This window comes from Alternaria ventricosa (genome assembly GCF_023758065.1).
Source record: "Alternaria ventricosa strain BMP 2768 chromosome Unknown scaffold_10, whole genome shotgun sequence".
Lineage (NCBI taxonomy): Eukaryota > Fungi > Ascomycota > Dothideomycetes > Pleosporales > Pleosporaceae > Alternaria > Alternaria ventricosa.
In genome coordinates, this window is record NW_026055690.1 from 53219 (window position 1) to 65047 (window position 11829).

The window sequence follows — 11829 nt, forward strand, 5'->3', positions numbered from 1 at the left end:
AGGCTGATCGAACTTGATCGTGGGGATCGCTTCCGCGGTGTTGAACTTTTGTTCGAAATCCTGAATTTGTGGGTGACGGACCCATTGTCGGCAAACTTCTCATTCAATTGCGTTAATTGTCTGTCCGGATCTGTGACGAACTCAGTATCATAGTCGTGTGCACTGAATACCAGCTTACCTGGTGATGCAGTTTCTTCTACAGAGGAATGTGTGGCGCCTCCACTCAGCCTATGCCCGAGATCTCTGAACGTGTGTCGCGCGGGGGCTCCTGGACATTGCTTTCCATTCTTCTGGCAGTTTAAACAGGTAGGCCAACTTTCGTCTTGGTCGTCACTAGTCAGAATGGTTGAGTCGGGGCGTTCTGGTGGAGCTAGCCTTACCGCACTCTGTCCTTAGTCAGGCGTTATCCGCAAGGAAGAGGGCCACAGACGACTTACTAATCTTCCTCTTGCGGCAGATGAGGCACCCAGTGCTTTTCGGAACACCAACCATACTTCCACAATAATGCACCTTCCAAGGATAAACAACAAGCGAAATGAATGACGCAAAGATGAGACGGAGAAATCAACAGGATTTTGAGAAGCTTGAGCTGAGACTTTTGCTGTCAACGTACGTCTGTGGCCATATGGCTGCCGAACGATGCTGTGTATGATGTATGCAGACTGCCTGCCTCCGTTAGGCGTCTCGGGGGAGTTCCATACCGTGGCTGCAGGCGAGGCTTAGGTCCACAGGGGTTATTGTTCGGCACCCTGATCTGGCGGTGGACGGATGGCTGAAGAAGACGCTCGTCACCCCACGTGTTCGCGACATGGAACCTGATCAGGCTAGATGGAATGGAAGGTGGAGATGATTGGTTAGATTTTATATGAGTCCGGGGCGCGACGCAGACAATTGTATAGTGAGTCTGCTATGAGTGGTCGTAGTCGTTCCCGCCGAGTGTGTTACATATGTCGTCAGACCGCGTATGCGTCTTGTGTACAGTAGAGACGGAAAGGCAGACTGGAATGCAAGAGCAACACAGAGCGCCAAGCCACTAGGACCGAAATAGACTCCTCCCACGCCAGAAGCCTCGATCACTCCAAGAAGCATCAGTACTTCTCCCTATCTGGCCAGTGAACTGAGACTATGGCTTTCGGTATGCTGACTGTTCCTACTTCATGTTACTTCACTACATGCAGTGTGTACTGCAAGCGATGCTAGTGTGGCTGCTTCACCGTACACCTGGGCATCATCGCGAGGTCTCTCTCATCAGTGTGCAGTAGCAGCATCTCGAAGACCCTAGACAGTCAGTCGCTCGGAGACTTTCCATGTGTTGACGCATGTTTCACCGGAGGTAATCCTCCAAACGATTGCTACCCAAGCATCAACGCGTATTCTCATGACCTGAACACTGGAAATCCTCACTCCCATACACTGACCACAATCCCACAATTCCCCGACATCCCACCGAACAAACATAAACCGCAGGCAAGCTTGGCCATCCCGATTACCTAGTTAGTCATCGACCTCACCAGCTAAACCAGACGCAAAGTAAGCCCCCGTATCCCATGCGCCCTACACGTCGAATCGGCACGAACACGCGGCCTCGGCACCCACGCTCGGCATCTCGGTGACCCAGCTAGGAAGTCAAACTTCACCGGAGAATTAGGCGTGCCGATGCACTGTCTGCAGAGCCAAGTGATGCCTAAGCAATTCTTGCACATGCGCGTCGTAGAAGCTGACCTATATGATGCAGCCACCCCCCAACGGCTCGCATGAACAAGAGACAGTGAGCTCCACGCTGAGATCACCTGGCATCCAGTATTACATCGGAACTCTGATACGAACTTCACTCTGATCTCCTGAGTCTTCACAGTGCATGTCCCCTCATGTCTCCAGGTCTCATGCCTGCTACCTTGACTGCGTAATGAAAACAACCCAATCTTCCATGAGAGACTTGCTCATGTTACGATAGTCATATGGTAGTGGTATCGGCATGAGGGCATGGTTGCTCGGGTAGTTGGGTAGTTGGGTCGAAGATGGGGGTTTGGTGTATTAAGACTGTGGGTGAGACTTTTGTAGTAATGGGATGATGATGACGGTCTTTCTCCTCCACTAATACATCCCCCACCTCTTCCTATGCGGGAGTCTGTTCTCCTCCTCCTTCATTTTAGCTCTCTGCAGTAACAGAATGAGAATGGGTTGACGCTTCCTTCTCCTCCCCCTCATTCTTCTTAGACCCACTCTAAAAGTCCGCCTTCCCACCCATAACCTTCGCCGCATTAACCGCACTCATCTTGTTCGCCCAGCCCTGCGCAGGCACAATCTTTCTCACCGTCCTAACCTCATCAGACGCGTATCCTGGAATACGAATGTTGTAATTGCGCTCGAGTATAACTTGGATATCGCGAATGTCGAGCTGGGGCGAGTCGCGAAGCTTGCTAAGCTTGCACGCGTTGCTGATGACGTTGTCGACGAAGTCGTCGGCGAGTTGGAGGACGGCCTGCGGAGTGGTTAGATATAGTTGGTTTTGGTAGATGGGGAGGGGACTTACCTCTTCGACTTCTGGTGTTAGGGCCTCTTCTGAGCCACCGGTTACCTGTCTCACGAGCTCGTCTAGCTTCCGCTTGCTGAGCACCCGATCGCCTTCGCCTTCGAGTTGGAATGGTGGTGGGCGTGGGATGACGGGTTGGCCCATGGGTCCTGGCGCGCCATTGGTGGGACCACTCATAGTAGGTCGGGACTGGCCCATGTGAACGGCTTGTGGTGAGGTTACATTGAGATGGCGTGGGATAGGCATCTTAGGGTTGTTGAGCTGCTCGCGCTCGCGACTACCAAAGTTGCCGCCTTGTCCGCCTTGCTGCATAGGTGTGTTTGTGCGTTGCGGGTCGGTGTAGGAGCGGTTCGCGGCGCTGACGGCGGCGCTGTGGGAGAGAGGGATTGGTGGGCCGGGCGCGTTGGAGGCGGCGGATTGCGGGTGTGGTGAGTTGCTCTGCTGGTGCGCGTTCGCCTGCATGGGGTTGATCTGAGGTCGCTGCTGCTGTTGCTGCTGGTGAAAGTTCTGCTGCTGCTGTCCTTGCGCAAATTGCGGCATCTGGTTCGGAGGCATCGTCTGCGAGTGAGGCCCTGGCGGAGGTCGAGCTTGTTGCTGTCCTTGCTGCATTTGTTGCTGCTGCGGAAGTGAAGGCGGCATCTGCTGGTTGTGTTGTTGATTGTGCTGCTGTTGCGGCGGGCCCTGCTGGTGGTTTCCCTGGTTTTGTTGCATGTTGAACTGAGGTTGGGGTTGGGGTTGAGTTTGCGGTTGCTGTTGGGGTTGTGGCTGTAGTGTCTGTCCGCCCTCAATCTTGATCTGCGGTTCCTCTTTCACTTGGGGCTGCGCGGGCATGTTAGGTTGTGAAGGCTGGCGCTGAGGCGCTTGGGGCTGTTGTTGCGGCGGTTGCTGCTGCTGTTGCTGCTGTGGGGGCGATTGCGCTGTGTTCTGGCCCTGAGGTTGCGCCTGAGCCTGGCCCTGCGCATTTCCCTCGCGCTCCTCCTTCCATTGCTTCTGCATTGCACGGAACTTGTCAATCTGAGCCTTGATCTTAGCAGACTCCTTCTCGATGTTGGCCTTCATCATGAGCTGTTCCTGGGGTAGTTCCTGCCCATTGTTCTGCCTTTCGGTAAGCTGATGAACAAGCCTCCGTCTCTGTTCGTTAAAGGAAGCTTGTTTGGCAAGCATATTAAGATAACCAGACCGGTACTCCTTGATTTTGGTCTCGTACTCGGGTGTGCCTGGCGCCGGCCCATTCGTGGGTCCCTGCATGGGGAACTCGTGGACATGCTTGACGATAGCAGGATCAACCTGGCCGCGTCCTGGGTTCTGGCCTTGGTTGGGCTGTTGTCCTTGGGATTGCTGGTTGGGTTGCGCGCCGGCACCACCAGCTCCTCCATTGGGACCCTGGCCTCCTTCCTGCTTGACCGCGTTGGGGTTCTGCTGGCCGGCTGCACTCGACTGTCCAGCTTGTGCTTGGTTCTGATTTCCTTGTTGCTGCTGCGCCTTCATCTTTGCGCGGTATTGGCGTTCGCGCGCGATGAACTTTTGCGACCAGTCCGTCAGCTTCTGACGCGCCGTGGTATTCTCCTGGCTGCCCGGCGGGTTGTTGTTGAAGATGTTCCACGAGCTCTGCATGATCAGGCGGTACTTCTGCTTCTCATCTTCGGGAAGACATTGTAGCTTGAGGATGTCATCGGGGCGTAGCAGCTGTTGACCTTGCTGCTGGCCGCCGCTGGCCTGCTGTGGCTGGGACTCGCTCATCGCGAGGGCTGCGGACTTCGGAGCCGCGCGTTGGAGGGTCGAGTCGTCTGCGAGGTATGATGCGGGAAGAGGCCTTGGTGTTGTCGCGTAGTTGCTGTGATTAGAGAATGTGTGGCGGAGATGAATTCTTGGTTTGTGAAGTTTGATGGTGGGAGTGGTGAGGTTTGGAGTGATGGTCCACGGATGGGGCCAAGCACCCGACAGCGACCATGTCGCGCGTTTGTACGACCGCACGTGCACGCGTCGGTCCTCACTAACACATGCGTAGATCAATCAAGCAACTTCTCTATTACCTTGCATCTAACTAATGCTACCGCTCCGATGCAAACGGTATCTCACTACTCTGAGAATCCACCTTCGAAACTTCCCCTTTCGCGAGCGCCCGCTCTCTGGTATTCCGGACCTCCCACTCGAATTCCTTGAGTGCCCTGATCTCGCTACCAACAAACAACAACCCCATCAATCCATCGATTACACCCACGCTAAATCCCAGTGTGCTCAGCAGCATCAGTATGAAGGCAACGTAGTTCTTGGGTGACCACCAGACACCAATCAGACAGCCAACGGAGAAAGAGAGCTGGTAGAAGAAGTGACCTATGCGCAGCTTGCGCTGTATCCTTTCTCGGACCTGGTACTTGAGTATGGTTGCCATGATCTCGTCATAGACCTCGATGGGCAAATATTGCTCCGGCAGTGCCCATGGAGAGAGCCGTATGGCTGACGGGTCAGAAGAGGTTCTCGTCAATGTCGCTTCGACAGAGAAGTGGTCGCTCAAGGAGCAGTGTAGTGTAGGATGACGCATCGCCATGCCTACGTTGGCTTCCTTGAGCTCCCACTCCGCTGTCTCCTCCTTTGTCTCTGGGTGGTGGTATCGTCCGCTGCTGAAGAAGACGTAGTCAAGCCGCTTCGCGTTCGGGTCTGGGACGGCAGGATCTATTTGCACGTTCTCACCCTTATTGAGACGCTTCTGTTGTCCTTTGTTCCACCGCCAAGAGTTCAGCTCACTATCGCATGTTGCTCCATTGACAGTCATGTTGAACTGCGCAGATGGCATTGGCACGCCGCGAACTTGCTCGACCTTGTCTTTTGCCGCGCCGATAGAGGATTCAGGGTGTAGGATGCGCCATACGTCTCGAACAGGCGAATGCGTTTCTATGATACGGTGTGCGAGGGATAAGGGGATCATGTTGAAGTCGCCCATGCCGATGACGAGATGTCCGCGTTCAGCCGCTGCGCGCATAAGTTTTGTGATCTCCCACGCTTGGGCTGTCCGGTGGCAGATGTAGGAGTCGTGTGGTTCGCGTTCATATGGGGCGTGAAGCTATTCAGTCAGTGTGCATACTTTGTAGTTGAACGCCCAACCTACATGTGTGCAGAACACCTCTGCAATGTCCCTCTTCGACGGACCCATCTGAATCCTCGCACATGCAACTCCCTTTCCCACGAACCAATCGCCGCGATAGAAAGCAGCAGGCCGTCCGTTCAGAGGATACCGCACCATGTTGCTCTCGAGGATGGGCCATCGTGACAGAATGACTAAACCACCGCCGAAGATTCCGCTGTGGTAGAACTTGCCATAAGGCAGTATATGTTGTGTCTTCTCCCGAATCGCATTGTAGTCCTGCTGCGTCCAGCACTCCTGGAGTCCTACAATATCTGGCTGGGGACTGGCGGCGGCGATCTGGTTTCCGATTTCGGTAAGGCGCTCGTTGCGCAGCTTGGAGATAAATTTGAGGCCCCAGCAATTGAGCGACAGGATGCGTATGCTCGAGGGTGGTGGGCCGAGTGGTGAACCCATTGTGTAGGTGGACGCGAGTTGAACTGGCGGGTATGATGCAACCCAGGAAATGTACCTGAGATGCTGCAGGGATGCTGGGGACCGCCTGCACGCTAACTTTCCATTGCCGATCAGTCGCGTTCCGCAATTCACTGCCCAACATCAAACAACTACCACAATGGAAATGGACAACACACGGTCAACCTCACCCAAAAGACGGCGCGAAGACGAAGACGGCTACGATAACGAACGACCGCGCAAACGTTCCGCCTCCCACGAACCGCCCAATGCCTCCCCCAGCTACAGGATAGCGGAAAGACCCGCGCGCCGATACAGCAGAGGCGGCAGCGACGACGAACAACGCGAATACCGAAACAGACGGCCTTCCTACTCTCGCTCGCGATCACGGTCACGCCGCTCCAGCACCTCCTCATCCTCGCACCAGCGCCGCACATCACCCTCAAAACCCACCACCCTAAACTATGCGCCCACCCTCATCCTACGCGGCCACAAGAAAGCCATATCCTGCGTCAAATTCTCGCCCGACGGCCGCTACATCGCCTCTGCCTCAGCCGACTGCACAATCAAGATCTGGGACGCCCACACCGGCGCCCTCGAACACACGCTCGAAGGCCACCTCGCAGGTATAAGCACGATATGCTGGTCCCTCGACTCCAAGATCCTCGCCTCAGGGTCCGATGACAAGAGCATACGTCTCTGGGACACGACTACGGGACTCGCGCACCCCACGCCTTTCATCGGCCACCACAACTACGTCTACAGCATAGCCTTCAGCCCCAAAGGCAACATGCTCGTCTCCGGCTCCTACGACGAAGCAGTCTACCTCTGGGACGTACGCGCCGCCCGCGTCATGCGCTCTCTCCCCGCACACTCCGACCCCGTTGGCGGCGTAGATTTTGTCCGCGACGGCACGCTCATCGTCTCGTGTTCGCACGACGGCTTGATTCGCGTGTGGGACACGGCAACAGGTCAATGCCTCCGCACCCTCGTCCACGAAGACAACGCCCCCGTCTCCTCTGTCATCTTCTCGCCAAACGGCAAATACATCCTCGCGTGGACGCTAGACTCCTGTATCCGCCTGTGGAACTACATTGAAGGAAAGGGGAAATGCGTGAAAACGTATCAAGGTCATGTGAACAAACAATACTCGCTTTCCGGTGCGTTTGGCACGTACAAAGGGAAGGAAGAGGGCGTGGAATACGCATTCGTTGCGTCTGGGGATGAAGAGGGGCAGGTGGTGTTGTGGGATGTTAGTAGTAAGAATGTGTTGCAGAGGTTGGAGGGACACGGTGATGCGGTGCTGAGTGTGCATACGCATCCGACTGAGAAGCTGATTGTGAGTGCGGGGTTGGATCGCACGATTAGGCTTTGGAGACCGAAGGAGGGGGTGGTGGGAAATGGGAATGGAGAGATAGCAAACGGGGAAAAGGTGGACGGGCATAGTGAAGGTGTAAATGGCGTGGATGGAGAGGGGATTCAGCAGGAGGCAAATGGGTTTGATCCTGATATCCTGCCGCCGAATCCGTTTGCGGAGGGCTAAAGGGCAGGGTTTGCTGAACATTGGCGACAGACAAGATGAGGAACGTTGAATAAGACGTGGCGTAATTCAGATACCCCAAGTAACTAGCATGTGAAAGCTAGCACGTATTGTATCTTCCCCCATCTTATACTGCGTGAATCGTCATATATCAAAACGCCTGTATAGCCACGCTTTTTGGTATACCCCAAAACGCCTCCCATGCAGCAAAAGTCTCGGAACGCCAGGAAATGCAGACCACCTTATTCTCTTCAGCTTTTCCATGTCAACTGAAATGGATACCCTCTTGGTTGAAGGCGTACAATAGCTTCAAGAAATCCCCCTCATCACACAACCGCGCCCGCTTATCCGCCAGCTGCGTTTCGTCCTCAAGCACCTTCCTGACCTTCTCCCTGACCAGTTCACTCAACCTGCCCTTCCTCTTCCTATTCACGCCATTCACCCTCTTCTTGCTCTCCGCCTGGAGTTGTTTAAAGAAATCAGGGAGTTCATCGTCCGGGTCATCGGGATCAGAGAAACCTTTGAATTCGTCGTCGAGGTCCATGTCCGCATCGTCGTTATCTTCCGTCATCTCACTCGGATCGACAGGTGAGTCGTCAACAGGAATATCATTCTGCGCACACCATAATCGGTAATTGCCCCCTAGCAACTCCAACACCGCTGCCGTGCCTAGGAAACTAGCTCGCAACGTCCTGTTCTTCCGCACGAAACAGATGCGTAACAGGCCATCCCACTCCTCATACGCAATCTGCGGCCGCGGGTTCTTCGGCTCGATGCGCACGACGTTGCTCTCGACCTGCGGGGGTGGGTTGAAGTTGTTGCGTCCTACTTTCATGACGTGCGATACTTTACTCCACATTTGCACGTTGACGGAGAGACGCGAGTAGAGTTTTTCGCCAGGGCGCGCGAAGAGGCGCATGGCGAATTCGCGCTGAAACATGAGGATGCAGCAGCGGGGTGGGTGGGCGAGGGCGAGCAGTTTGAAGACCAAAGGCGAGGAAATTTGGTAGGGCGTGTTGCTTATACACACGTCGAAACGAGGTAATTCGGCTTTTATCACATCGCCCAGCCGGATCGTCAAACGCTTCTCCTCTGGGCTGCCTTGGACTCGTTTTGTCAATTCAGCAGCCATTCGGGGGTCCATTTCTACGGCTGTGACTTGTTTGGCGGCTTTCAGTATCAAGACTGTCAAGTTTCCTGTTCCTGGACCGACTTCGAGGACGTGGTCGGATTGCTTCAAGTGTGCTTTTTGGACGATGGCTGTTGCGACACCGGGGTTTTTCAGGATATGCTGGCCGAGATCTTTGTCCATCTTGAAGATTGAGTGTGCAGCGGAGGCTTTTGCGGAGGTGGCGGCGGGGCGGGCGTAGGGAGAGGCATCTTTGTCGCCGCCTTTGCTGCGCTTTTGCTTTGCTTTCGGCATGATGGGTGGTCGTGGGGAGGTTTGATGCGGTCGAGTAGGTTTTCTTTGGCGGAGAGAGATTGCGCGAGATCTGAGTAGTACTGCGACGAGCTTCAACGGGTAAGCTTGGCGGTTGTGGGTACTGGCCGAACTTGCGATCGGTTGGCGTGGGCTGTCGGATCTGGCGACGATAATTTTTGGTGTTGCAGATCGGATTTACCGCGGGGTTAAGACATGTGAGCGCGCGACTAGCGTAGTCGCGTTCGCCCTCTGAGTTCCATGACGTTGATGCGACTTTCAACGCATTCCATAATCATTGACCAAATTCGACTATTCCTGTATGAGACACAGTTTCGCGAACCAAGCCTTCAGCATTCTGTTTTTGTCGCGTTGCCACTCTTCCAAAGTTACCACACACGGTCGTTCCCTCCTGAAATACCCATCCCTGCCGACGCGCTCCTTCCTCGATTCTCGCAGCAATTGCAGTCGCTTTCAGCATCGCAATTACACTCACTTCATACCACGTGCCCCTGAACACCTGATAGCACAGTCGCAAACGCAATCGCTATCTCGGCCTTCACCCGATCCACGGTCACCTAGGAATGCTATCAGGAGTAACGCCCTAATCGCCTCCTCTCACCTTTACCTTTGTTGCTCGCGCCCGTTTGTCGTCTACAAAACAAGCTTTTCAGCCTTCATACTCCGTCGCTTCTACACCTCACTCCGTACTATCTCGGGAGTCGCAGGAGCCTCAAGAACCTCTTTGAAAGACCTTCAGAAGCGTTTGGCTACAGGAATCATGGCCAGGAAAATCTCTAACGCACCCTCAGACTCGTCCCTTTCACCTCCTCCTGAGAACCTCATGTCGGCTACCGAAACCACTATCGTCACCCAGCCAGCAACGAACGGCAAGAAGCGAAAGGCCGAGACAACACCCCGTACAAGGAGGACCAGAGCCCAACAAGTCGACGTCGAAGATGCTGTTGATGGTGTCGAAGAGTCGCCTCGACCCAAGCGTCGCGCCACCAAGAAGATAAAGGTCACAGAAGAGGTGGAAGATGAAGTCATGGCCCACGAGAGCGGTGATGGCGAGGGCAAGTCTAAGAAAGCCGTTTCGAGACGCAACAAGAAGACTGCTACCACGAAGAAGGCCGTAGCGGAGGACGACTCAGTTGAGGCCGAAGTCGATGTAGAGGTAGAGGTTGACGCAGATGGAGATGACAAGATCGCGGCCAAGACCTCTGTCAAGAAAACCGCACGAGGCAAGAAGAACAAGGCCAAGAACGAAGACAGCGACCATGAAGACAAGCCCAAGTCTAAGCCTAAGCCTAAGGCAAAGCCCAAGGGCGGTACTGCAAAGACCCTACCACCACTTGCAGGCCGCACCAAAGACTCAAAGCATCTGATTGGCGCCCATGTCAGCTCCGCTGGAGGTTAGTCCATATCACACCCTCATCTCCTATTTGCGAAGACCACTGGCTAACATGGACTCGAAAACAATCGTTTAGGCGTACACAACTCCATCATCAACCTTGTATATATCGGGTATGTCTTTGATCTTCCACATTCACCATTTTGAGCCATCGCTAACACCCACAGCGCCAACGCCTTCGCTCTATTCCTGAAGAATCAACGCAAATGGGAAACCATCGAGATGGATCCAGAACATGCAGCGCTTTTCATCCAAGGCTGCAAGGATCACGGTATCAACGCTGCGGAGTGCTGTCTGCCGCACGGTTCCTACCTGGTCAATCTCGCTCACCCCGATCCCGCTCGCAAGAAGCAGGCCTACGACTCCTTCTTCAACGACTTGACACGCTGCCATGCACTTGGCATTCGGTACTACAACTTCCACCCTGGGAACGCCAATGCGACTACTCGCGAGGAGGGCATTCGCATCATTGCCGAGAACCTCAACCGAGCACACGCAGATCCAGCGACTGGCAGCGTTGTCACCGTACTTGAGACAATGGCAACTCTCGGTAACACCATCGGAGGTACATTCGCTGACATCGCCGCCATCATCAACCTCATCAAGGACAAGAGCCGTGTCGGTGTTTGCCTAGACACCTGCCACGTCTTCGCCGCCGGCTACGACCTTCGTTCCCCAGAAGCCTACGCTGCAACCATGGACAAGTTCGACAAGGAAATCGGACTAGATTATCTCAAAGCCTTCCACGTAAACGACAGCAAAGCCCCACTATCCAGCTTCCGCGACCTCCACGCCCGAATCGGCACCGGATATCTCGGCCTCCAAGCCTTCCACAACCTCATGAACGACGAGCGCTTCCACGGGCTCCCCATGGTTCTCGAGACCCCCGTCGACAGCGTTGACGCAAACGGCAAGAAGGTGGAAGACAAGGGTATCTGGGCGCGCGAGATCAAGATGCTCGAGAGCCTGGTCGGAATGGACAACACCTCGGATGAGTTCAAGCAGTTGGAAGCAAAGCTTTTAGCTGAAGGCACTGCTGAACGCGAACGCGTCGGCGATCAAGTCCAGCGCAAGGCTATCAAAGACGCCAAGCCCAAGAAGAAGCGCGCTACCAAGAAGAAGGCGGAGAGTGAGGTTGAGGATGAGGAGGACGTGGAGGAATGAGACACAATCACTTGAGTACGTCGAGTAGCGTCATCGGAAGGGATGGGTGGCGTATGAACTGCTTTGACACCAGTTAACAGTTCCGGCTCAGGTGTTATCCCTTTGATTTTCTGGTGGAAGATGGAGGATGAGCGTGGGTTGGTGAGAGTGGGAAAAAGTGGTTTGAACACGCGTTGGTTTGACTGCATCTTGGCTCCGGCCGTTTTTATGCGATACCCGATTT

The 11829-nt window shown here is 54.6% G+C and overlaps 5 protein-coding genes across 5 annotated transcripts; 2 read left to right on the forward strand and 3 right to left on the reverse strand.

The window, feature by feature from the left end:
- Nucleotides 1-2224: 2224 nt before the first annotated feature.
- J4E93_006106 (uncharacterized protein) lies at nt 2225-4273 on the reverse strand (the record flags this gene model as incomplete). Its single annotated transcript, XM_049344024.1, has 1 exon — nt 2225-4273. One exon carries the CDS (start codon nt 4271-4273, stop codon nt 2225-2227), a length of 2049 nt encoding a protein of 682 aa, XP_049198459.1.
- A 310-nt stretch (nt 4274-4583) lies between these two features.
- On the reverse strand, nt 4584-6071 carry J4E93_006107 (uncharacterized protein; the record flags this gene model as incomplete). The annotated part of the gene is made up of 2 exons (XM_049344025.1): nt 4584-5594; nt 5640-6071. 2 exons carry the CDS (start codon nt 6069-6071, stop codon nt 4584-4586), a joined length of 1443 nt encoding a protein of 480 aa, XP_049198460.1.
- Nucleotides 6072-6228: 157 nt separating this feature from the next.
- Nucleotides 6229-7611, forward strand: J4E93_006108 (uncharacterized protein; the record flags this gene model as incomplete). Its single annotated transcript, XM_049344026.1, has 1 exon — nt 6229-7611. One exon carries the CDS (start codon nt 6229-6231, stop codon nt 7609-7611), a length of 1383 nt encoding a protein of 460 aa, XP_049198461.1.
- Nucleotides 7612-7873: 262 nt separating this feature from the next.
- Nucleotides 7874-9031, reverse strand: J4E93_006109 (uncharacterized protein; the record flags this gene model as incomplete). The annotated part of the gene is made up of 1 exon (XM_049344027.1): nt 7874-9031. One exon carries the CDS (start codon nt 9029-9031, stop codon nt 7874-7876), a length of 1158 nt encoding a protein of 385 aa, XP_049198462.1.
- Nucleotides 9032-9809: 778 nt separating this feature from the next.
- On the forward strand, nt 9810-11606 carry J4E93_006110 (uncharacterized protein; the record flags this gene model as incomplete). The annotated part of the gene is made up of 3 exons (XM_049344028.1): nt 9810-10443; nt 10519-10555; nt 10610-11606. 3 exons carry the CDS (start codon nt 9810-9812, stop codon nt 11604-11606), a joined length of 1668 nt encoding a protein of 555 aa, XP_049198463.1.
- Nucleotides 11607-11829: the final 223 nt, after the last annotated feature.